This window comes from Scyliorhinus canicula, chromosome 1 (assembly GCF_902713615.1).
Source record: "Scyliorhinus canicula chromosome 1, sScyCan1.1, whole genome shotgun sequence".
Lineage (NCBI taxonomy): Eukaryota > Metazoa > Chordata > Chondrichthyes > Carcharhiniformes > Scyliorhinidae > Scyliorhinus > Scyliorhinus canicula.
In genome coordinates, this window is record NC_052146.1 from 218,194,523 (window position 1) to 218,221,809 (window position 27,287).

At 44.8% G+C, this 27,287-nt stretch overlaps 1 protein-coding gene across 1 annotated transcript in view; it reads right to left on the reverse strand.

Moving 5' to 3' along the window:
- Window positions 1-27,287, reverse strand: part of ehbp1 (EH domain binding protein 1) — a 481,622-nt gene that overhangs the window by 189,468 nt on the left and 264,867 nt on the right. Inside the window, 2 exon segments of the mRNA XM_038807817.1 lie at window positions 12,515-12,563; window positions 19,637-19,815. Coding sequence (XP_038663745.1) covers window positions 12,515-12,563; window positions 19,637-19,815 — 228 coding nt within the window.

Genomic DNA, 27,287 nt, shown 5'->3' on the forward strand with positions numbered 1-27,287 from the left:
TGGAGATGCCGGTAGATCAGTGGAGGTCAGCAAGCATTGAGATGATGGCTGAATGGAACTTGGTTAGGTTATGATAAGGGCAGCAGAGTTTTGGATCACTTAAAGTTTCTGAAGGGTTCAATGAGCAATTATGGGTGCAATTTAACCACCGCGCTGCTCCCAGTGTGGATCTGAGCCCATCAGTTAAATGGCGGGAAAGGCCGAAATCATTTGATTCAGTTTGCCATCTACCGGGCCGCTCCCAATGGTGAGTTCCAGACCTTGCCAAAATATGGCAAGCATGTCATTAATTCCAACTTGCATTAATTTCAATCTCGTTAACGAGATTGAAGACAAATGCAATGGCCTCCCGCGAATTAGCCGGCATGTGAGAAATCATGCGGGTGTCGTTTAGTACTCAAGATTCACAGCTGAAGGCTATTGCTGATAAGGAATTGGCCTTGTTAGTTGTGAGAGCACTTCCCAGCTGCAGATTGTGCTTGCTCCTGCTGGTGGTGCAGATGCTTGGAGGCTGCTGTAGCTGAGAGTTTGTTTGCTGACTTGCAAATGTCTGGAGGCTGCTGTAGCTGAGAGTTTGTTTGCTGCTGCCTTTTCTGCTTGCTGATGCCTCTTCCCGTTGGCTGACTTGCTGCTTTCTGGATGGAGGGAGGGAAGAAAGAAGGTGGTTGCCCTTCGGTCTCTTTTACCTGGAGTGTGGCGAAGGAGGATTTTGGCGGGCCTACTACTGGGCTGAGGATGCAGGAGTGTTTGCTCGGGCAGACTGTGGAGCTCCTCCTCCGTTAGTGAGCAGCTACGGCGCAAATCAGACGGCGAATCAGCTAATAATGGCTAGAACGTCGTGCGGGCTCATTTCCGGCACAAAATGCTGTTAAATACGGGCCACGATCTCTGCAACACGGCACTGAGAAATACGCTGCTAATCACACTCAAAATGACACTTAGAAATGTTCCTGTCAAATCGCGCCCTATATTTTTTTTAAATATACATTTAGAGTGCCCAATTCATTTTTTCCAATTAAGGGGCAATTTAGCGTGTCCAATCCACCTACCCTGCACATCTTTGGGTTGTGGGGGTGAAACCCATGCAAACACGGGGAGAATGCGCGAACTCCACACGAACAGTGACCCAGAGCCGGGATCAAACCTGGGACCGTGGCGCCGTGAGACAGCAGTGCTAACCACTGCGCCACCGTGCTGCCCTAATCGCACCCTATATTGTCCTATATAGTCTGCTTAATAAACAGTTTTAATATGTACCTATATATCTGTTTTTTAAAATCCCCTCTGTACACACTTTCTCCCTAAATTCCTATGTTGATATTTAAAACATAAACTCGTCATATAAACTGGTCACAGTATAATTACAAAGTGCCCCAGCTTTCCTCTATGTTCCACCCAATTCGACTTCACTGCTTCCCAATTCACTGTAGGCGTTGCTATTTAAATCTTCCTTTGTATCCATGAGGTGTGTTGCTCAATTCCTTTCACTTCCATGTATGGAATCTCAATGTAGAATGAGCAGACTAAATGATAGGCAATTTAATTTAGTTTGATAAATTTAAAAGTCTGATGGCACCAAATCAGGAGAGGGGGGGAAATGTAGGATTTGATGCAACCTTTGAAGATTGTCAGAGGCGAAGCAAGGTACAGAGGTGTAACATTTTTAAAAAACAACAAACATTTTTCCATAGAAAGAATTTTAGAATGAGTTATGTTGAAGTGTAATATTTTAAAATTAAAGTAAGTTCACATAGGTTGGTTCTCATAGCCGTATGCTGCAGCCATTGTGACAAAGAGGGAATTGATGTGTTAATGAACCAACTGTCCATCCTGTTTAGCACAATGGATAGGACAATAAGTAATTTGTTATCTTGTTTCTGGCTACTGGCAGGCTATCCCCTCAAGATGGTACACTCTTGAGTATATTGCGGGGGAGGGGTGTCGTGCAGCTGACAATATACACTTGGGAGGGAAGCAGCCAGTTTGGCTGACAGGCCTATTAGTGAATTCCACAGTAGGAAAGAAGGTGGGTGGACAGTCTTCCCCACTTACTGTAAACACAAGGAAAAAAAAGGACAAAAGGACACGAGGCCTGTTGGAATGCTGACTGATGGACAATCCCACCGAGCCTACGCCTCTCTCCTTCATTCTTGGGCAGACTTTTTGCAAGTGTATTTAGGCCTCCAATCAGGACAAGGTTTCCTAGTTTGTTACCATTCTTATTCAAAAGGTGCTGCTTGAACTTTGAGTGGCGGAGCTGAGATTTGATTAAGCAGCTACACTGCCTGAAAAATAAAAGCAGTTTAACAACTCGGACGATCTGGAATTCCATCACTGTCGCATCTTAACTTCACCCTGCCTCAGTTTTTCTGCGACTGAAACCCTCACCCAGGCCTTTTGCTACTTCCAGAATTAACCATTGCGAGGGACTCTCAGACAGCCTCCCACATTCTATCCTCTGTAAACCATACACAAAACCTGGCCAAAAAAGAATACAAACTAGCCGCCCATTCTAATCCCACCTTCCAGCACCTGGTCTTGCAGGTTACAGCACTTCAGGTGCAGATCTCGGTTCCTTTTAAATTAGAATCATAGAATCAGAGAATTTACAGTGCAGAAGAAAGCCATTCAGCCCATCAAGTCTGCAATGGCCCTCGGAAAGAGCAGCCCACTTCAACCCTACACCTCCACCCTATCCCCTTTATCCCCGTAACACAACCTAACCTTTTTGGACACAAAGGGCAATTTAGCATGGCCAATCCACCTAACTTGCACATCTTTCGACTGTGGGAGGAAACCGGAGCACCCGGAGGAAACCCACGCAGACACAGGGAGAACGTGCAGACTCCGCACAGTCAGTGACCCAAGCAGGAATCGATCCTGGAATTCTGGAGCTGTGAAGCAACTGTGCTAACCACTGTGCTAACCATGCTGATTAGTCAATGGTTTCTGCCTCGAACACCAAAACAGGCAGCGAATTTCAGTCACCAGTCACCATTTAGCTGAAGAAGCTTTTTCCTCATTCCCCCAACAATCTTTCTACCAATTACCTTAAAGCTGTGCCCCCTGGTAAACTACCTTTCTGCTGGGGGAAACATGTCTTTCCTGTCTGCTCATTCTAGGTCCCTCATAATCTTGTACACCTCAATTCAAAATCATGAGGGGATGGACAGAGCAAATCGGGAGAAACTGTTCCTGCTCGTAAAAGGATCAATAACGAGATGGCACAGATGCAAAGGAAGCAAATGTGATGTGAAGAAAAAAGGTTTTTCACACAATGAGTAGTTTGGGTCTGGAATTCACTGCCTGGAAGTGTAGTGGAGACAAGTTCAATCCAGGGATTCAGGATGGTACTAGATGACAATTTGAATACAAACAACGTGCAGGGAAAGGGCACAAAGTCAAAGCTCATTTGGAAGCCGGAGCAACATGATGGGCCAAATGGCCTCCTGCACCATAACAATTCTGTAATTCTGGATTAAGTCACCTCTCAGGCTCCGCTGTTCCACGAAAAACAATCCTGAACTTGAGATCATCCAAAATGCTCATATCTCCTCATTTGCACTAAAGCCCATTCACCCACCACCCGTTTACTCACTGACCTACACTGGCTCCCAGCTAAGAAATGCCTTGATGTTAAAATTATCATCCTTGCTTTCAATCCCACCATGGCCCTATCCCTCCCAATCTCTGATCTCCTCCAGCCCTATAACTCTCTGCACTCCTCAAATTCAGGCAACCCGAGTGCATCCAATTTTAATCACTCCAGCATTAATGACTGGACCTTCAACTGTATAGGCTAGAAATTCTGGAATTCCTTCTACCTCACTTTCCTCCTTTAAGTCACTTCTTAAAACCCACCTCTTTGACCAAGTGTTTGGTTATCTGCACTAATATCTCCTTATGTGGCTCATTGAATGGGAAATTAAGCAACTAAGAAAGATTATGTTAGCTACTTGGAGATGTTGGGCTGACTGGAATGGAGATTAGAAACCTAATCGATCTGTAGCATAACCATTATGTGGATATGTGCAGCTCCAAAGCAAACCATTTGGAATCATACCTTTTGCTGCTGTACTAAATGTTTGTCCTTTTCGTTGGGATCATATTAAATAAGTGCTTTAAATATTGTGCTAAAATGGTGTGATGAATGGAAGACAGTCATATTTAAAATATTTTGCAGCAATGTTATTAAAACCTGGGCTAAGATGTATAGAGACAGTATGACAGCTAGAGCAGTGATTAAGGTGTCATAAAAATGAGGTAATTGTTCTATGGATCTTGAGAACCATTTACTTGTTTACAGATAGCTATCTAATGAAGTGCTGTTTATGATTGAAGGGCAGCACGGTGGCATAATGGTTAGCACTGCTGCCTCACAGCTCCAGGGTCCCAGGTCCAATTCTGCCCTTGGATGACTGTCTATGTGGAGTTTGCACTTTCTCCCCGTGTCTGCGTGGTTTTTCTCCGGCTGCTCTGGTTTTCTTCCACAGTCCAAAGATGTGCCGGTTAAGTGGATTGGCCATGCTAAATTGCCCCTTAGTGTCCAAAAGGTTGGGTGGTGCTGCTGGGTTACGGGAATAGCGTGTAGGCATGGTCTTAAGTAGGATGCTTTTTCCAAGGACCAGTGCAGACTCAATGGGCAGAATGGCCTCCTTCTGCACTGTAAATTCTATGATTCTATGATCCCTGGGGTGTAGATAATTTGAGGGGTAGTGTGTTTGGTCAATGGACATCTTGTAAGAAGTGTCAAAAGAATGCCTCATGCTTTGAGTACAGATGATGTAGTTTAAAAAAATAAATTTAGCATACTAAATTCTTTATTTTCCAATAAAAGGTTAATTTAGCGAGGCCGATTCACCTACCCTGCACATCTTTTTGGGTTGTGGGGGTGAGACCCACACAGACAGATGATCTAGTTAATGGGAGGAGCCAGGTCTGTCTGAAAAATGTAATTCTTCCTAGGATTTTAATCTGAACAGAGATGTTACAGTTTTGGTTCCGAAAGGTTCTCTCTCCAAAGATCCTGTACTGAGAAAAGCAAGTAAAAAAACCTGGTTGTTAACTGTATTCATGAGTGGTATTTGAACTATATTGTGGTGTGCTTAATTGGAATATAGTGGCCGGTTTAGGAAGTTAGTTTCTTCTTTCACTTAAGAACTGTGGTAACTTTGAACTGTAAGGCTATTTCTCTGTTTTAATGTGGTTTATTATGTGATGAAAATTTGTTTTAACATAATATATACCTCTGGGTCAGTGTTATCACTCCTGTGGTGCAGTAACATGTTTACAAATTGCAAATAGTTGGGTTCTCATCCAGGATCGTAACAAAGGTCTTTGATAGAACTAAGTAATGTGGAGAGAAGGAGCAGTTTATCAAAACACATCATGGTTTTGACTTTGTATATAATAAAATAGCAGAGCATTAGCTGTGGTCCATGGCAATTTTTGCACGGCATTTTTAAATTGATATCTACGGTTTGTGTTTGTGGGAATGTCTTTTTACAATGTGGCCATAGGCTTAGCATAGCCATGTGATCCCTGATATCATCCTTGGTGCATAAACTACATCCCCAAGGCCTTTTTCAAAGCGCTGGACAAACATATCATGGCGTTCGTATGGGGGGGTAAAAATGCTAGGATCCCAAAGAAGGTCATACAAAAAAAACAAAATCCAGGGGGGGGCTAGCCCTCCCGAATCTACAATTCTACCACTGGGCGGCAACAGCCGAGCGAGTAAGGGGATGGATCCAGGAGCTAGAAGCCGAGTGGGTGCGTGCGGAGGAGGCCTCCTGCATGGGAACCTCCCTCCGGGCCCTCGCCACGGCAGCACTCCCATCCCCACCCAAAAAACACTCCACCAGCCCAGTGGTGACAGCCACCCTCCAATCCTGGAACCAACTGCGGAAGCAATTTGGCCTGTACAAAATGTCGGACAAGGCTCCCATCTGCAACAACCATAGGTTCAAACCAGCACTGACCGACGCCACCTTCAAAAGGTGGAGGCAGGACGGGGGGACACTGACAGTCAGGGACCTATACACGGACGACAGGATCGCAACACTGGACGAACTGACAGAGAAATTTCAGCTAGCTGGGGGGAACGAGCTACGGTACCTGCAGCTCAAAAACTTCCTACGAAAGGAGACAAGGACGTACCCACAACCGCCACGACAGACACTATTGGAAGACCTACTGGACGCAAGTATCCTAGAGAAAGGGAACTGTAGTGACATGTATGACCGACTGGTAGATAGGGACGACACCGTACTGGACGCAACAAGAAGGAAATGGGAGGACGACCTGGGGATGGAGATAGGGTGGGGACTCTGGAGCGAAGCACTGCATAGGGTCAACTCCACCTCCACGTGCGCAAGGCTCAGCCTGACGCAACTAAAAGTGGTACATAGAGCCCACTTAACGAGAAACCGTATGAGTAGGTTCTTCCCGGAGGTGGAGGACAAATGTGAGCGGTGCCAAAGAGGCCCGGCCAACCACGCCCACATGTTCTGGTCTTGCCCCAGACTTGTGGAGTACTGGACAGCCTTCTTCGAGGCTATGCCCAAAGTGGTGGGGGTGAGGGTGGAGCCATGCCCGATAGTGGCGGTCTTCAGACCAGCCAGATCTATTCCTGGGGAGGAGGGCGGACGCCCTTGCCTTTGCCTCCCTGATTGCCCGCCGTAGAATCCTGTTTGGCTGGCGGTCAGCAGCACCACCCAGAGCTGCTGACTGGCTGTCCGACCTCTCGGAATCTCTCCAAATGGAGAAAATCAAATTCGCCATCCGAGGGTCGGACGACGGCTTCCATAGAACGTGGGAGCCATTCATGCAACTGTTCCGGGACCTGTTTGTGGCCAACGTACATGAGGAAGAATAGTCGGGTGGCCAAGAACCAGGGGAAAATGGACGGGAATCGGGGGAAGGTAGCCGGTTGGGGGGGGGGGGGGGGGGGGGGGGGGGGGGGGGGGGCTACGGGCTCGGTATGGGGGTTTGATGGCAAGCCAAGGCCCAAAACCAAACTATAAATAAATGCCTATAAACATGTGCCTCGGCCATATTGGGGAAAGTAAAATATGTATGCTGGCTAAAGGGGGCGGCCACAAGTATTGTAATGAAGATGCTTACCTGTAAATATTCATGTTAAATTTTTGTGTTTTCCTTTTTTTTTCTCTCTCTCTAATAACTTGTAATTTGTCATATATAAAATATGAAAACTCAATAAAAAAACATTTATAAATAAATCCTTGGTGCATAAAGGCACGGGGTGCAGAAGCCATTTTATCCACCACTTGACATTTGTTGGATTTTTAATAGCTGCAAGATAGCCAACAGAGAATCATTAAAACTTCAGTCAGCAACTTTGTACAATACAAATGGATTAGTCAGCATGGTTTTGACTTCCGCTGAGGACCTGGGTTTGATCCCACCCCAAGTCACTGTCCATGTGGAGTTTGCACATTCTCTCCATGTCTGTGTGAGTCTCACCCCACAACCCAAAGATGTGCAGGCTAGGTGGATTGGCCATGCTAAATTGCTCCTTAATTGGGAAGAAAATAGAATTGGGTCCTCTAAATTAAAAATAAAAGCATGGTTTTCACTATTCCAGTACTTATCCTATGGAAATGAAGTCAGATTTGAAAAAAAATTGGAAATTCTTACCGTTTCAATGGTAAAACTATGAAATTGCCATAGAGGTAATCAAGAAACCTGAACTAATAAGAGTAGCAACTCTGTTATTAGTGGTGGAGAAAGAGTGCTACAAGGTTTACCACACCAAGACCTCCATCGAGGAGCAGGAATGGTGGGAGAACTGGTGAGGCTTTACACTCTGCTGAAAGGCAATTCAGGTCTCCCAAGCACGAAACAATGGAGAGGAGGAACTATTTGCAGAATGGCCTTGAAAGATCAAGGCCAGAGTACTGGATGTAAATATTATGGAGAACATTACACAAAAGAAAAGGAATCACATCCAGTTTGGGGAAAGCAGTACTCTGGCTGCAGGAAGCTGAATTATTTTGAACACAGATATTTTGCTGGAAAGAAGAAAAGCAAGTCAATAAAGATGGTGGGGAGGTGTCGGGTGATGAACCTGACAAATCACTTGACACCGTAGAACAGGTTAAACACTTCTAAACACTGGCCTAGCCACAACAAATAATTTAAATAAAATAGATTGGCACCCTCAAGTCTCAAGAGAAACAACAGTTTGTAACTATTGGAATGATGACTGTAGAAGGAGAGCATCAAGTGTCAGATACTGATGCTACACGCTACATCATGAACTTCGCAGATTTGTGTGGAGTTTCTCAAGATGATGACCCAAAAGTGAAGCCATCAAATATAAAGTTAAGGCTAGGACAGAACGCCTACTCCAAGAGAGAATACTAAACTGAGAGCCGCAATCCAATGGGAACAAAGAAGCTGTGCAGTTCCAAATAGAAGACACTAAACAAAATACATGCTTTTCAGCTGAAAAAAGTCAAAAGCTTGGGCTGGTAACCCTCTAAATATCAGAAGAGGTTTGCAGTGTTTCATAAGGTACAGTCTTTGTAACTGACTATCTCATCACCATTGACTACATGTTAGACATGTTGACACCAATGACCACCAGTGAGATTGCAGAATGCCTGAAAGCGCACCAGTTGTTTATGGCATTCCTTACATCATGATGAGTGACAACCGGCCTCAGTTCACGTGAAGAATCAGTGCTTTGTAAATGATTGGAGAGTTCAGCATTTCCACACTATCATCAGTCAAATGGAATGCCAAAGGATCGTGAACAGATTCAGTACAGGTGGCTACATGGCAATCCTAGAGTAGAGAAGCTGAGGGAATGGAAAGTAGCCCAGTTGAGTGACTCGTGAGCTGCACCCAAATTACTCTTCCAGTAGCTAAAACGCAACTGAAATGAGAAGTAGTAGCGGGGTGAATTAAAAAAAAAAATCAGTGAATGACAGAAAGTCAAATTTACCAGATTATCTGCATTTTGCTCTCATACGCAGTCTGCTGAACAATTTAAATTAGATTATTTTGCAATCACTTCCATAACCCTGTAAATGTTTTGAACATACCTATCATAACTATTGGCATTCCCAATAATTTACTATACTATAACCAGTTACAGCCCAAGACAGATTTGTGCTAACACATTCGTTTTCTTTTCTTTCAAAATCTTTCAACTCAAGTCTAATTAATAAAAAAACTTGGATTAACTGGTCTAGTGATGAATATAATCTAGATACTACTGAGGTCAATCTTGGCTTTGCAGTTGGCAGTTTCGAACCTGGATGCTACAAAAATGATTCTGGTTCATCTCAAAAGTGGCTGGTCACGATTTTGTGATCACAAGGTTTGTAGCTATTAGCTTTAATAGCTTGTTCACTTCTGCTTAATTGTCCAGTCTTTTTGCTTAATTATGAAAATGTTAACAGATTTATTTCCCCCAAGTGGTTTAGCACAGTGGGCTAAACAGCTGGTTTGTAATGCAGAACAAGGCCAGCAGCGCGGGTTCAATTCCCGTACCGGCCTCCCCAAACAGGCGCAGGAATGTGGCGACTAGGGGCTTTTCACAATAACTTCATTGAAGCCTATTGTGACAATAAGCGCTTATTATTATTATTAGATTATGACAGAATATCTTCTGCTAGCCCTTACCTGTGGACAACCCAAACCCTTGGCCCAATTAAATATTCAAAAAATTATAATACTAATCAAAACAAAACTAATGAATTCAAAGGTAATACTACACGTACAATATTTTGCAACAATTGGATCATCTGTAAGCTATATGATGCACTGACATTTTGCTTCCAAGAATCTTTCCAGTAATTTTTTTTTTCAAAATTTAGAGTACCCAATTATTTTTTTTCCAATTAAGGGCAATTTAACGTGGCCAATCCACCTACGCTGCACATTTTTGGGTTGTGGAGGTGAAACCCACGCAGACACGGGGAGAATGTGCAAACTCCATACGGACAGTGACCCAGGGCCGGGATTCGAACCCGGGTCCTCAGCGCCATAGGCAGCAATGCTAACCACTGTGCCACGTCCCGCCCCCATCTTTCCAGTAATTTGATGATTCACAATTAAGCAAGCAGTGAAACTTAAAGCATTAGATTCTAAATTTATGCAATCTTCATATTTGCAAGGTTGAATATAAAAAGTTAGAAGGGAAGTGAAAAAATAAATAAAAGAAGCAAAGGGTGTGTGAAAAGAGGCTGGCAGCTAACATAAAAGAAAATCCAAAAGGTAGTAAAAGGAAAGATTAGGGGCTGCATGTGGCGCAGTGGATGGCACTGGACTACAGCACTGAGGACCCAGGATCAAATCCATGCCCTGGGTTACTGTGTCTGTGTGGAGTTTGCACATTCTCCCCGTGTCTGCGTGTGTTTCACCCCCACAACCCAAAGATGTGCACCTTAGGTGGATCGGCCATGCTAAATTGCCCCTTAATTGGGGGGGGGAAAAAATAATTGGGTACTCTAAAAAAAGGAGAGGTTAGGCCGATATAAAGTGAATGACAAACGAACCAAAGCCTATGTGAAGAAAAACTTTCCCAAGCAGCAAATGGTTAGGGATCTGGAATGCACTACCTGACAGCATGGTGGAGATATATTCAATCATAGTTTTCAAAGGGGAATTGGATCAGTATCTGAAGAGAAAGAAATTCAAGGATACAAGGAAATGATAGGAGGTGGGACTCGCTGAGATGCTCTTGCAGAGAGCTGGCATGAACATGACAGAATGAATAGCCTTCTTCTGTGGTGTAACCATTTATGATTCTATAACTCTTATAGTAGCAATCACATTCTGATAATTTATTTATCAGGTGGTTGAGTATGGAGTGAAGGAGTTCTTGGTACATAGAGTAAACTGGTTTCAATGGAATAATTTTCTTCAACTTTTAAGACCACTTTTCTAGGTAAAACCAGAACTAATATTCATATTATCCATACTGCTTTCTCAACTGGTGTATTTTGTAATATAATAGCTGCATGTATGTTTTTTATTCTCACCACCCAATGTGTCAGGTGGGGAAATTCCTCTTTAGGATAACATTCTTTGGGGGGAAAAGCAGAGCAATAAATTAATTGAAATTTTTCAACATTAAAAAAATAATGGAAATAAATAATCCAAATATCATATTAAAAGTCAAGGCCATATTTAAATTCTGAGTGGGGAAAAAAAACAACTTACTAAAGGCAGTGAAAACTACAAGTGTTCACATTTTTGTCCTCTAATTTATGATGTGCTACATAGTAAACTTGTATATGTTCAGGGAACAAAATGGAATTTTAATCACTGAGGGTCAACATAAATATTTAGCAATGTAATAAGAGTTGTCTGTTTCAATTTGCATTATTTATTTGAATTGTTTCCATGCCCCTAATTCCTGAAAATCATGAAAGAATGGACACAATAGCTTTACATTCTCCTCTGCAAAACTAATGCTCTAATATAGCAATGACAGGTTGATTGACAGACATCAATGCTGTCCATCAACAACAACAGCACCACTGGCAAAACTCTAAATATTTCTCAATACACAATGCACTAACATATCAGGCAGAAATCAGATTGCCAGTACATTCATGTGGTTTTAATAACTGGTTGTGAGAAACTGCTATTAAGATTTATGAAACACAATTTATTTTGTAATTGATATGTATCTGTTTGAGTCATTATTTTAAAATATATTTGCTTCTAAATTTCAATGAACTGAAGCACTGAGGTTATGATCTGACCTGGCATTGCCCATCACATAACAGAGTCATTCCTTCAATTTAACCTTTACTGCCCTTGCAACGATCACCTGCAACTTCATTTTAACTGGTAAATGGGGAGGAGGGAGAAAGACTCTGGCCTCAAAGAAAGCATTCATTCATTTTGAGTTGTTGTGTTAATTGGTTAGGAGGAGGAAATGTCAGAAACTTTATGCATTTGCATGGTTACTATACGCAGGCATTGTTCTCCATTTTGCATTCATTCCAAACAAGGGCAGTAGGGGTTATCAGTCAGAACTGTGAGAAGACAGGAAATAAACCTGCAGGAAGCAACCAAGATGCTTAATGTGGCTCTCAAACAAGAGGCCAAAGCAGAACGAAGAAATGAGCTGCACAAAGGGTAAAATCCGTTTAAGACAGCTCTCAAAACTCAGTTATATATTAATGACTCAAGGCACGAATAAAATTTATAGAAATCGGCAATGGAATGAACAGATGAAGGTTTCTGTTAAAACTCTTCCTCACCTTTAAAAAAAATCTGCTCCATAATACATGGATGAAAGCCACAGCAAGGTATATCTGTATTACAGAGACTTTCTTCCAGAAGATTTAAAACGTTTGTGACCAATGCAAACAGGAGTCGATAATGCATCAGATAAAACTGCAGGGGAGATTACCTTCTGCGAGCAGCAATTATAACCTTACAAAACAACCTCACCTTCCAGGGATTACTAAAAGAGCACTGGTGAAACCAAAATTGCAGACATGTCATTTTCTGTGGCGGTTCTTACCTTTTTGTTGTTTTCTTTAATATCCTGAGGATTCAGAGATTTGTAGTCACTGGGGCGAGGGTGTTGGCGGGGGGTGGGGGAAAGAGAGGAGAGGACAAGAAAGCAGAGGATATTTAGTGCTCACTTTAAATGAAGCAACGTATACAACATGAAAATATTCATAACAATAATGACATTATATAGCAAGTGGTGATTCCATTGTAAAGCAATCAACAAAACAAGCAGAGTGGAAAATAAAACTAACCACAAAATCACAGTTTTTCCCCAAAGCATTTCCATCTAGCAGTGAAGTGAAGAGACGAAAACCAGAGGCTAGCCTTTTTAAACACATTTAACATGCAGTAATCCTTTGCTGTCAGCGCAGAGGGTAAAGCTTGTGTGTCTTATTCATTTCAGTGCCAACATTTTATTTGTAAATTTTCTGAAGACTATCCAATGTTGTTTTAGTAATACAAATGAGAAAAAATAAGTTTGAATGACAGGGCTTCTCTCCCTCAGGGCGGCATGGTGGCGCAGTGGGTTAGCACTGCTGTCTCATGGCGCAGAGAGCACAGGTTCGATCCTGGCTCTGGGTCACTGTCCGTGTGGAGTTTGAACATTCTCCCCATGTTTGTGTGGGTTTCGCCCCCACAACCCAAACCATGTGCAGGGTAGGTGGATTGGCCACGCTAAATTGCTTCTCCATTTGGAAATAAAAAAGAATTGGGTATTCTAAATTTCTTTAAAAAAAATATAAGACAGGGCTTCTCTCCCTTCAGTAAAAGGGCAATCATTTTACGGGGAGGAGGAAGGGAGAAGAGACACGGGGGAGGTTTTGAGACTGCGTTAGCTGTCAGTGAGAACGGCTATGCGGGCGGAAAATGCAGCAACAGTCGGAAATGCGATTCTCCCTGGCGAGACCGCGATTTCCATTTTCCAGCCCCTCGCCAGTGGCGTGATGACAAATCCACCACGGAAGGCCAGGAACCTAATTTCAATACATTATAGTATTAATGAGCCTCCCCTCTGGGTGTTCCCCACTCAGTGAATATCCATTGGTCGACAGCAATTTACAACAGCTGTATAGAAATGTGAACCTGGCAACTTCACCTCCGAAGGCGATATTCGAGATGAGTGCTCAGGTCGCCATCACCCTCCAGCATGCCAGTCGCAGAAGGGTAGCAGAGAGAATGCGGGGGACCCAGATAGGTTCAACTCAGGGCTGGGGGGTTCATCTCGGCATTTGGAGGGCGGTGTCGCTCGCAGGCCTTAACAGCCCTTCGTGGCTGTAAGCCTCTAGATGTCAAGGGGTCTGGCGGCTGGTTTACAGGCAGCGCTTCCTGTGTCCTTGCTGGGCTTGTGGTGATATCGCCGCTGAGGGTTGGCCCTCCCGAGTGGCAGCTGGAAAGTGGAATGGAGCAGATCAATTCGCAGCGTCAGCACAAGGGGCGACTGTAAGGTTCTTGAGGCTGAATGGGCAGAGTGAGGGACTTTGACAAGGGGTGTTTCCCAGCTTCTTGAGGCCTTAAGACCCTTACGCAGGGGGTGGATGATTGCAGTGAGAATTAATACCCCCGAACACCCCTCCCCAACTCCCCCCCCCCAACCCTCGCAAACTCCCCCCAACCCTCGCAAACTCTCCCCCCCAACCCTCGCAAACTCCCCCCCAACCCTCGCAAACTCCCCCCCAACCCTCGCAAACACCCCCCAACCCTCGCAAACTACCCCCCCAACCCTCGCAAACTACCCCCCCAACCCTCGCAAACTCCCCCCCCAACCCTCGCAAACTCCCCCCCCAACCCTCGCAAACTCCCTCGCCCCCAACCCTCGCAAACTCCCTCGCCCCCAACCCTCGCAAACTCCCTCGCCCCCACCCCTCGCAAACTCCCCCCCCAACCCTCACAAACTCCCCCCAACACTCGCAAACTCCCCCCCAACCCTCGCAAACTCCCCCCCAACCCTCGCAAACTCCCTCCCCCCAACCCTCGCAAACTCCCTCCCCCCAACCCTTGCAAACTCCCTCCCCCAACCCTCGCAAACTCCCCCCCAACCCTCGCAAACTCCCCCCCAACCCTCGCAAACTCCCCCCCCAACCCTCGCAAACTCCCCCCCAACCCTCGCAAACTCCCTCCCCCCCAACCCTCGCAAACTCCCTCCCCCCAACCCTCGCAAACTCCCTCCCCCCAACCCTCGCAAACTCCCTCCCCCCAACCCTCGCAAACTACCCCCAACCCTCGCAAACTCTCCCCCCAACCCTCGCAAACTCTCCCCCCAACCCTCGCAAACTCCCCCCCCCCCAACCCTCGCAAACTCCCCCCAACCCTCGCAAACTCCCTCCCCCAACCCTCGCAAACTCCCCCCCAACCCTCGCAAACTCCCCCCCCAACCCTCGCAAACTCCCCCTCAACCCTCGCAAACTCCCCCCCAACCCTCGCAAACTCCCCCCCCAACCCTCGCAAACTCCCCCCCAACCCTCGCAAACTCCCCCCCCAACCCTCGCAAACTCCCCCTCAACCCTCGCAAACTCCCCCCCAAACCTCGCAAACTCCCCCCCCCCAACCCTCGCAAACTCCCTCCCCCCAACCCTCGCAAACTCCCTCCCCCCAACCCTCGCAAACTCCCTCCCCTCCAACCCTCGCAAACTCCCTCCCCTCCAACCCTCGCAAACTCCCCCCCCAACCCTCGCAAACCCCCCCCCCCAACCCTCGCAAACTCCCCCCCCAACCCTCGCAAACTCCCCCCCCAACCCTCGCAAACTCCCCCCCCCAACCCTCGCAAACTCCCCCCCCCAACCCTCGCAAACCCCCCCCCCCAACCCTCGCAAACTCCCCCCCCCAAACCCTCGCAAACTCCCCCCCCAACCCTCGCAAACTCCCCCCCCAACCCTCGCAAACTCCCCCCCCCCCAACCCTCGCAAACTCCCCCCCCCAACCCTCGCAAACTCCCCCCCCCAACCCTCGCAAACTCTCCCCCCCCAACCCTCGCAAACTCCCCCCCCCCAACCCTCGCAAACTCCCCCCCCCCAACTCTCGCAAACTCCCCCCCCCCCCCCCCCCCCCCCCCCCCCCCCCCCACCCCACCCCCAAACCCTCGCAAACTCCCCACCACCGCCATTTCAGGCTGAACGGTGAAGCCAGAGAGCACAAGCTGTGTGGAAGATTCATGGCCACTGGTTATGGAGTGGAGATGCCGGCGTTGGACTGGGTGAGCACAGTAAGAAGTCTTACAACACCAGGTTAAAGTCCAACAGGTTTGTTTCAAACACGAGCTTTCGGAGCACGGCTCCTTCTTCAGGTGAATCACCTGAAGAAGGAGCCGTGCTCCGAAAGCTCGTGTTTGAAACAAACCTGTTGGACTTTAACCTGGTGTTGTAAGACTTCTTACTGGTTATGGAGACCAGGCTGTCAGACGTTAGTTTCTCGGTGGCTGGCTGTTCAAGTTGGAAGGCTTGTTTAATCCTCAGCCCTAGTGAGCTGGGGAATGAGAGTGCCCTCCAAGGAAGAAGTTGACTTGCTAATTGCAACCTTCACACAAATCAGGTGTGCCTCGCCTGCCACGAGGGGAAACCAGTTGCCGGATCAGCTCCCTGACCCTTGCTTGATGAGTCAATTGTGCGAATTAATGGATTTGTACATTCTCCCCATGTCTGCGTGGGTGTCACCCCCCACAACCCAAAAAGGTGTGCAGGGTAGGTGAATTGGCATATCTTTTTATTAAAACAATAAAAAACATATTTAAGACCAACATTACAAACACTAATTTTGTGTTGGAGAAACAGGGTACCCTCCCCTCAGTACCAATGTACGGGGGGGGTTTGGATACTCTGATTATTAAAAGAGTTCACAACACATTTCTACAAAAAACAAATGGTGCGAGCACTAAACTTTGCGCTGCAGAGACCAGATACACTCGCCTCTGTACCAACAGTAGGGAAAGGGGAGGGGGGGGGGGGGGGGGGTTGGCCATGCTAAATTGCCCCTTAACTGGAAAAATAATTGGGTACTCTTAAAAAAAAAATTTAAAAAGAAAATCATTTAGCGAATTAAGTCAGCATACTGATTGGAACCTAATTTTTGAACCCATTAATCACATTTTGGTTTCATGTTTTAAGTCTAATTTGTGATTCACATTTTGTTTATGGCAGTTTTCCTTTAAGAAACTGTCCCTCTAATTTGTCCAACTGTTCATCTGATTTAGTTTACTTGGTTATTTATGTAAATCAAAATAGCTGAAGGAACCCCAAGGCTCATACACATGCCTACATAACAGAGAGGTGTCATAGATGTGGCCCTCAGTGCAAGGTGTTATGGTGAAGTCTCTCATCAATCACCTCATTCAAGGCGATGATGGGGCGCATTGTCTAGGCCCCCCATGAGGTTAGAAAGCTGACCCATTGACTGCACTAAACTGTCAGGGGGGGGGGGTTCTGGACCGCTGAGACTCTCAAGTGATGAAGCGCTTCAGTCAGGTGGAGTTGAGAGGGTCATGTGTTGGGAAGTGAGTGAGGCTTAGTGGAAAGGTGCTCAAATAGGGTCAGGGCATGGTGGATGTCCCAGATGTTAAGAAGGCTGAGGGTCAGGGTCATCGCTCACTTTGATGGTCTCTTCCTTTCAGTTTATGATCTTGAAGAATCATGGAGCCAGTAAAGTTGGCTATTCTATTGAATGTGATCGACCTGTAGCAGCGACATCGACATGCCACTGCATACGGCCAGGACCAGCGCCCTGCAGAGAAGTGGAGAGGCACTCATAGCATCCCGTTGATTTCCAGGAGCAGGACCATAGATGGCACAGCCTAGGAGAAAACAATCCTGGAGAAGGGTATTCCAACGTCAAACTTCCTACTTCCAGATGTCAGTGCCGGAGTTGTCTGCGTCTGTCCCGGGGACCACCTGTGCCAGATGATCTAAGAGTTTGCTTCACATGGAATGGGATCTCACCCATTGCATGTGGCCCTTAAAGTTACTGTTGCTCCGAACCTCTATGCCAGTGGCTTGTTTCAGGGCAGCACGGGCTACCTGTGCAGCATCTCCCAGTCAGCCGTACACAAGTGCATAAGGGAGGTCTGAGATGTGCTATTTACGAGGGCCCACATGTACATTAACTTGGACCGGGACCAGGTGAGCCAGGATGCAAGGGGCCATTGGGCTTCGCCAACAAAGCAGGTATGCCTCAGCTGCAGGGCGTCATTGACTGCACCTACGTGGCTCTGCAGTCTCCATGGTGGCATGGGGCACCATTTATGAACCACAAGGGATACCGCTCCCTAAATATCCAGCTTGTCTATGACCATGCGATGCACTTCGTAGAGGTGTGTACCTGTTTCCTGGGGAGCGTCCATGATAGTTACATCTTGAAATGCTCAGAGATCCCAGCCGTATTTGAATGAGAGCAGCAGCTGGAGGGATGGCTCCTCAAGAACAAAGAGTACCCCCTCAGGAGGTGGTGGATGACACCAGTGCAGAGGCCACACACACTTGCTGCAGCTAGACTCATGTGTCAATGCGCGCACTGGTCAACCAGGCAACTGGATTGCTCAAGATGCGGTTCCAGTGCCTAGAATGGTCGGGAGAGCCCTCCACTACAGGACTCAGTGGGCGTCTGCTCCGCTCTGCATAACCAGGCACTGCAGCAAAATGAGCAGCTGGATCAGGAGGAGATGGAGGAGCGCCAGATCTTTGATCGGGAAGAGATTGGAGGAGAATTAGAAGAACCTCCCTAGGACAACCAAACCTAGGGAGTGAAGTGCTCACCCACCATAGGGTCTGACATCAATTCAATAATGTGGTGCCTGCGGGAGATCCTTGTGATGGTTCCTACATTCATGTGTAGGGAGCTAAAGTAATTGGCCGGACTTTGCAAGAGAATTATGATGACTTGCATTGAGGACAAAGCAATGCTCCTCTCATCCTAAGCGATATGTCAGATTCCTGCCTGACAGAACACTCAACCATCTGCCAATGAAAGGGCTTACCATGGAGTTCAAAGATGCTGGATGACAAATCTCAGGTACTTCTGCCCCTCCGAGGTCAGGCGTCCTGATGTTTGTCTTCACCTTATGTATGAGGGGCTCATGGGACACGTATGCCATGGGGCTCATGAGTTGAACAATGGCGCAGGCATCCCCTGCCATGGAGTGTACATCCTGCAACAAAGTCTCCACTGTCAATGCCATCCTCGTAGTTTTGGCCTTGTTACATTGGAGTGGCAGCTCCACCTGCTCGGAGAGAAGGCGATGGGGACTCCTCCAGTTTCTGATGCTTGTGACTTTGCCTCTGCAGTTCCAGCAGCTCTGGGATGACCAAATCCAAAACACGTCATCGGCCAGGGGCTGAGCTCAGTCAGAGGCCCAGAAATCTTCCTACTCATTAATCCCATCCGCATTAGTGCATCACAGGGGGTAAATGACAGGAGAAAGTTAACTCGCATGAGGTTTGCATCATGGCTGCATGTCTTGATAGTTCTCACTTTTTCCTTCTGCCCCCACTTCGTCCTCTGCACAGCTGTGGTTCTGCACCTCGCCTGCCAGATCAAGGGCTCTCTCCTCACGGGGAACCTCAGCTCAAGCATGACTCTGGTAGGCTGTGCACACTCACTCCTGTCATGCTCGAATCTGTTTTGCAACAAGGCTGATGAGTAGTGTAGGCGGGTGTTCTGCCAGGTCAGATGGTGAAGTCTGGGATCCGTAGGATGCGAGTGGAAACGGGGATGTGAGGAGCAAATTATCTACCCCGCCCCTGGACTGGACTTGGAACAAGTGCTGGGGAGGTTTTTAAAAGGAACCGATTGCAGAGTTTAAATTTTCCTGGGGTGAGCGGATCAGGCAGTGAATCGAGGCCACTTGCGCAGTGTGAATCAACTGGGGAAAAAAAACTATGTTAAAGAGGGTCCATATTCAGTGAGTATTCCCGCTGTCAGCATCAGCAGGATTCTCGCCAGTTTTCTCACTGGAGCCAACACTTTGGTGGGGGTGAAACCCAAATTTGGTCCAACCTCAATTAGTTGAGTTGTATAACAGGAGGACAATCTGCTTCTGCCTGTTATGCCCCCTCTGGCAAAGTTGAATTTCACACCAGGAGTGCTGTAAACCAATGGTACACAAGTGAGGTGTTTCATACTAGTGAGAGATACTTTCATTACTTACATTAAGTCTGACCGGAAGTGATTCAGAATCGCACAGAAAGCCAATCCATTTCTCCATGACGTGGTGAAATTGGTGATTTTCACTCCTCTGTAGTTCCTTGTCACTTCTTTGCACCAGGCAAGCAGTGACTGAGTAGCATTTGGCTTTTTCCCCAGAACTGGACTTGGGATTGGGCTTGGCTAAGGAGAAAGGAAAGAAAGGAATAACAAAGTTATGAAAATTATGACTAATTGATCTAAACAGATGATTAGAATCTTCCATGTCTGCTTCAATTTTACCGAATTCAGTTTGACAGATTTAGACAGGAATCATATATAAATCCTAGCTGCTGGCAATGATCTCTAAAGTAAACTATCAGTACAGGTCCCTAGGTATGTATACAAAAGCAAGCCAAAGCTATACTCGGTGATGCACTATCATTGCATTTCAAGGTTCAAGGCCTTTCCTACATCAGCTCCTGTTGCCTATAATACAGTCGGTGTATTTTGTAACCTTTTTCACATGAATATAAACTCCATAATACAAAGATAACGTACTGAAGATTTACCCATGCATATATTTTCTATCTGGTTTTGAACAATCTAGCCACAATTCTCTAAGGTAGCAAAATACATATTGTCTACAATGTCAGAATATACTACTGCAGTTATACAGCTTATTCTATTAAACTTTACATATGTGCACTAAATAAGGTACCATACAGATAAGAGGTAATTATCAAAATTACACACAACATTTAAAAAATGTTGGGCATTTTCAGTATTTTAATTAAAAACAGTTCAGCACTTCTACTTTAAAATATATATTCCAGATTTGAAAATTATTTTTTCTGTCCTCAATTAAAACTTCAGAGTTTAAAGCTCAAACAGAAGAACAAAATACCTGATCTTATGCCTACATCGTTTTGTTAAAAACATTCTATTTAACAGCATTTCCAGCCATATTTAAGGAAAAAAATCATTTTGGGTAAGGCTGTATGTCATTAACAGGAGTCCTATGTCTCCAATATTTTGAATTCAAAAAATATCTATGACAAAAATGCATTTCAAATGTTGAGAAAATCATTGTCCAATGAACAAATCACTTGCAATAGAATTGCTTCTGAAACCATTACTGACTGAAATGTCCTTATTGCTGCTCATTGGGATTTAGAGTACCCAATTCATTTTTTCCAATTAAGGCAATTTAGCGTGGCCAATCTACCTACCCTGCACATCTTTGGGTTTTGGGGCGAAACCCACACAGACACTGGGAGAATGTGCAAACTCCACACGGACAGTGACCCAGAGCTAGGATCAAACCTGGGACCTCGATGCCATGAGGCAGCAGTGCTAACCACTATGCCACAGTGCTGCCCCTTTGTGATGGTGCCTAAGAAATAAATATCGCCCAATTTGATAGGAACTAAGTGCACTAAGCCAGTTTCTATTATCATTCTAATGAAGTTGAAAAAATAAAATTAAAATATGAGCAAAATAAATTCCTAGGACTAATTTTGAATGCTGCTCATCCACTTTGAAGATAATGGAACTTGTAGTTTATTTTTTCTCCTGTTTATCATTTGGGTTTCATGGCAAATTTTCATTTTCCATTTTCAAGGCCGTTTTAAATTGTAATTATTTTTCAAAAATTTTGGGAGTTTAATCAGAAAGCACAATTCACATGGAAGAAATCTGGTACAAGTGATTCAAGAACAGAGGACAAGGTAAACAGTGCACTATGATCAGAAAGCATTACATAAAACAGAAAATGTTTCAATTTAACGAAGGAATGCTGCGATTAAGGTTCAGTATTAGAATATGATTATTAGGTTGTAATCCTTGGCAGATATAGCTAGTGGTCAGTAAATCGATTTGTAATATCAGAAAGCTCAATTCTCCTTTCAATCTTATTTGGTTAGCTTCTGGCTAAATCCAAACATGGTTGCATTATAATATTTGACAAATAGATGCAACGGTCAGGTAACCAGAATACTTTAACTTTTAAATAATAGTCTTTTATCAATGGTTGACAATAATTGACAACAGAAATGCACCATCTTTTAAAAAAAATTTAGAGTGCCCAATTATTTTTTTCCCAATTAAGGGGCAATTTAGCATGGCCAATCCACCTACCCTGCACATCTGTGGGGGCGAAACCCATGAAAACACGGGGAGAATGTACAAACTCCACACAGACAGTGACCCAGAGCCAGGATCGAACCTGGGACCTCGGCACCGTGAGGCAGCAGTGCTAATCACTGCGCCACCGTGCTGCCTTAAAATGCAACATCTTTTGTAAGGATATATTTTTCATTTATGATTTGTGGCAGTGTAGTTTTAAAGTCAGATGGGTTAAGAGTCCAACTGATTTAGTTCTTTTGGACATAAAACCCCCTCATATGGCCAACAAGTGCTACTACAGGTTTACCTTCCTGGGTGTCAACCCATATTTCTTCATAATGAACTAGTTGCATGTCTGACGATCATATTACCTGCACTGAAGCACTTTTAGACAGGTACTTTTTCATTAATGTCAGACAAGACAGAGTATATAAACTGAGAACGGCTATTAATTGTTCAGCTTTTGTAAACAGTACATCTCTAATTACTAAAATAAACAATGCTAATTCACTGAGCTGCACGTTTGCTCCATGTTTTTGTTGCAGTACATATTCTGTTAAGCATTTTAAATACTCAATTAATAAGGGGAATACATTCCTGAAAACAATCAAGTGCTATCAGAGAATCTTTACAGTGCAGAAGGAGGCCATTTGGCCCATTAAGTCTGCACTGGCTCTCTGAAGCAGCATTCCACCTAATGCTATAGATAGTTCTGTTTTTAATGCATAAAGGGCTCTTTGTCAGCAAAATTATGGGTGCCTGTTCTTTTTAAAACATAAACAAATAATAATGCAATAGAAATGCTTATTTTAAATCCCTCTAAAGACTCACCCCTCCCCATCTTTGCAACCTCCTCCAGTTCTACCAGCCTCGGAGATCTCTGCACTCATCCAATTTTGGCAACTTGTGTTATCCCCAATTTTAATCAATCTAACATAGTCAGACCTGCCGCGTGTTGCCTGGTTCCGAAGTCCTGGAATTCCCTCGAAGTCTCTCCAACTCTCTCTCCCTTCCCAAAATCTCTTCATGTGGCTTGGTATGAAATGTTGTTATAGTTATTGCTGCAAAGCATCCTGAACACTAAAGGCTGTATAAATGCAAGTCGTTGTTGCTTGTAATGCCAAATAAAATAAACTGCAGCTATTGCACGCCAGGAAAAAATATAGACAATGCTGCAAATGTGCAGGTCAGCTCGCTCCACACTTATAAAATGCACTTTTTCCTCAGCCAAGGATTTCTCTCTACTTTTGTGAGGGGCGGCATGGTAGGACAGTGGTTAAGACCTGGGTTCGATTCCCGGTTTGGGTCACTGTCTGTGCGGAGTCTGCATGTTCTCCCAGTGTCTGCGTGGGTTTCCTCCCTCAAGTCCCGAAAGACATGCTAGTTAAGTGAATTGGACATTTTGAATTCTCCCTCAGTATACCCAAATAGGCACCAGAATGTGGCGACCAGGGGCTTTTCACAGTAACTTCACTGCAGCGTTTAAAAAAAAAATATTTTAAAAAAATTAATTTAGAGTACCCAATTATTTTTTCCAATTAAGGGGCAATTTAGCGTGGCCAATCCACCTACTCTGCACATTTTTGGGTTGTGGGGGCGAAACCCACGCAAACACGGGGAGAATGTGCAAACTCCACACGGACAGTGACCCAGAGCTGGGATCGAACCTGGGACCTCAGCGCCGTGAGGCAGCTGTGCTTCATTGCAGTGTTAATGTAAGTCTACTTGTGACAATAAAGATTATTAAGATTATTATTATTAAACAGGAACCTTGACAGAGCACATCCCATCTTCAGTGCTTTTGCCCCTTTATTATTCTAGTAGAGGTCTGCTTTGTCCTTACCTTTCACTCCCGCCCCTAACTCTGCCTCTAACAAGACCATCTTCCCCCATTTTTGTCACTTCCAAAATGTTCCCTTCTGCTCCTTCCCATTTTCCAAAGGGACTCTTCTTCATATAACAACGCCATGGTTCACTTTTCATCACCAGATGTCTTTCCCCATGAGAGTGCAGGAGTTCCAACACCTGCCCATTCATCTCTGCTCACATTACTGTCCAAAAGCCTCAAACGTATGAAGACAGTAACTTATGTGTGGTTCCCTCTAATTTAGTACATTATTTCTGGCCCAGTTTACAGTCACCTCTACATTGGGGAAACCAAATGCCTGCATTCGGTCTGTGCTCTTATTTTCCACTTCAATTCCCCTATCCACTATTTCAGGAAGGGGTGGAGGGCATTGAAGAACAAGCTGACATTTGGGATAAAACATCGCCTGCAGAATTGCATGTGATGAAACTACTAAACTCTGTAAACATGATTTTTTTCTTCCAAATGCCTGCTTAGTTAGTTTAAGCTTCTATTTTTACTTGCATCAAGTCTCCCCCACCATCATCTCAGGTATTCACATAGCCATGTCATGTCAATGTTTTTTAAGTTTTCTCATTACATCTGCTAGTGCCTCATGTTGCTTCATTTCAGCCAATTCCTATTTTCTGCTCAGTAATTCCACTCCTTGTTGGCGTATTTGCTTGGTTTGTCCAACTTGGTTGTAAATTGTAACTGTTCAGAAAGACTTGGATATCATAGAATTTGCAGTGCAGGAGGCCTTTTGACCCATTGAGTCTACACCAGTCCTTACAAAGAGCACCCTACTGAAGCCCACGTATCTACCCTATCCCCGTAGCCCAGTAACCCCCACTTAACATTTTTTGGACACTAAGCAATTTATCATGGCCAATCCACCTAACCTGCACATCTTTGGACTTTGGGAGGAAACCAGAGCACCCGGAGGAAACCTACAAAGACACAGGGAAAACGTGCAGACTCTGCACAGACAGTGACCCAGCCGGGAATCGAACCTGGAGCTGTGAAGCAACTGTGCTAACCACAATGCTACTGTGCTGCCCATATGATTGTACGAAGAACACAAAACATTAACATGCAAGTGCAGTAAGCAATTAGGAAGCAAATGTTATGTTGGTCTTCATTGTAGGGTGATACAAGAACAAAAGAAGTCTTGCTAGAATTGTATGGAGCTTTGGTGAGACAGCACATGAAATACTATGTGTAATTTTTATCTCTATATTATTGGAAGCGGTAGAACAAGGGTTCAGTAAATTGGTCCCTGAGATAACAGGGTTGTCCAATGATGAGAGGCTGAGTTTAAAAAAAAAAAATTTAGAGTACCCAATTATTATTACTTTTTTCCAATTAAGGGGAAACTTAGCATGGCCAGTCCACCTACCCTGTATATTTTGAGGTTGTGGGGGCGAGACCCACGAAGACACAGGGAGAACGTGCAAATTCCACACGGACAGTGACCCAAGGCCGAGATTCGAACCAGAGTCCTCAGCGCCGTAGGTAGCAGTGCTAACCACTATGCCATATGCCACCCTAATGAGAGGCTGAGTTAACGGGATCTTTATTCTCTGGAGATGTTGTTTCCCTCTGGCTGGGACATGGAGAAGGGGACACAGTCTCAGGATAATGGGTTGATCATTTAGGACTGCGACATTTCTTCACTCAAAGAGGAGTAAATATTTGGAATTATCTACCCCGCAGGGTGGTGGATGCTTCATTGTTGGATATATTTAAGGTGGAAATAGAGATATTTGTTCTCCCGGGAAATTGAGGGCTATGGGGAGTGGGCAAGAAACCAAAGTTCAAGCCCAAGATCAGCCATGATGGTACTGAATGGCAGAGCAGGCTTGACAAGCCGAGTGGTCTTCTCCTGCTCCTACCTCTTATGTTCTTCTGTTTGTTCTGTTTCTTTTTAAATGCTGTTACTCTGCAACATTTCCCAGTTCTGACAAAGGCTCCACACCTGCATCATTAACTCTTCAGTTCTCTCCATAAATCAGTATTGATCTCTCGATGGAAAAATACCAAAAGTTACTATACCCAAGATCCTCACTTCTTAAAATCTCAATGTTAGTTATAACAGTAAACTTTCAAATGAACAACTTTCAGTAATTAACAATAAAATTTACACCCCGAGGGCTGAGGTATGGCTATCGGACATGGCGAGCTTTCTTGGCCTAGAGAAAGTCAAGTTCGTCTTGAGAGGTTCGCTACTAGAGTTCGCCCGAAGGTGACAGCCATTTATTGACTTCTTCGCAGAGGAGTAAGCGTCAGCAGAAGGTGGGGGTAGAGTAGAGTAGAGTAGGGGGATATTGAGGCAGGTCCGTACGTGTTCTGCACTATGTTTAATTTGTGTCAACTTCTCTTTTTTTGCACTGTACAATGTCACTTTATATATATGCCTAAAATATCTCAATAAAATTGTTTGTTAAAAAAACCCAATAAAATTTACTCTGAAATTATACATTTTAAAAGCCTCTGTTCAAGTGGTAATATTCCATCCCTTTTTCATTGGGCTAAAATTTCAGATGAAATTTAAATTCTTGCCACATTCTTACACTAGTCAACAACTATGAGCCATGTTGTCTCCACCCAGTACCAGCCAGTACAACAGTACAGACATGAATTACACAGCTAAAACGAAGATTTTCAAAAATACTATCACAAGTGAGAAGACTGTAACAAAACTGTGTTACATTAGGAACAAGGACTCTAATAACTTGCACATCTTCAACTATTTCTGATTCTGAAAGTAATGACATAAGTGCATATTCCCGATACACACACAATTGTGTGGAAAAATTTGGCTCCAACTCCATTTCCAAGTTTGCTGATGACACAATTGTAGTTAGTCGGCTCTCGAACAACGATGAGTCAGAGTACAGCAGAGAGATGGAGAACCTAGTGGAGTGATGTAACGACAACAATATCTCCCTCAATCTCAGCAAAACTAAGGAGCTGGTCATTGACTTCAGGAAGCAAAGTATCATACACACCCCTCTCTGCATCAAAGGCACCGAGGTGGAGATGGTTGACAGCTTCAAATTCCAAGGCGTGCACATCACCAACAATCTGTCCTGGTCCACCCACATCGACGCTACAACCAAGAAAGCACAACAGCGCCTATACTTCCTCAGGAAACTAAGTAAATTTGGCATGTCCACATTGACTCTTACTAACTTTTACAGATGCACCATAGAAAGCATCCTATCTGGCTGAACCATAGCTTAGTATGGCAAGTGCTCGGCACAAAACTGTAAGAAACTTCAGAGTCGTGAATACAGCACAGTCCATCACACAAACCTGCAACCCATCCAGTGACTCTGTCTACACCTCCCGCTGCTTGGGGAAAGTGGGCAGCATAATCAAAGACTCCACCCACCTGGGTTATTCACTCTTCCAACTTCTTCCATCGGGCAGGAGATACAAAAGTCTGAGAACACGCACTAACGGGTTCAAAAACAGCTTCTTTCCCGCAGTTACCAGACTCCTAAACGACCCTCTTAAAGACTGATCTGATCTCTTCACACATCTGCTCTACTGAGTTTAATAATATAATAATCTTTATTGTCACAAGTAGGCTTACATTCACACTGCAATGAAATTACTGTGAAAAGCCTCTAGACGCCACGCGTCTGTTCGGGTACACTGAGGGAGAATTCAGAATGTCCAATTCACCTAACAGCAC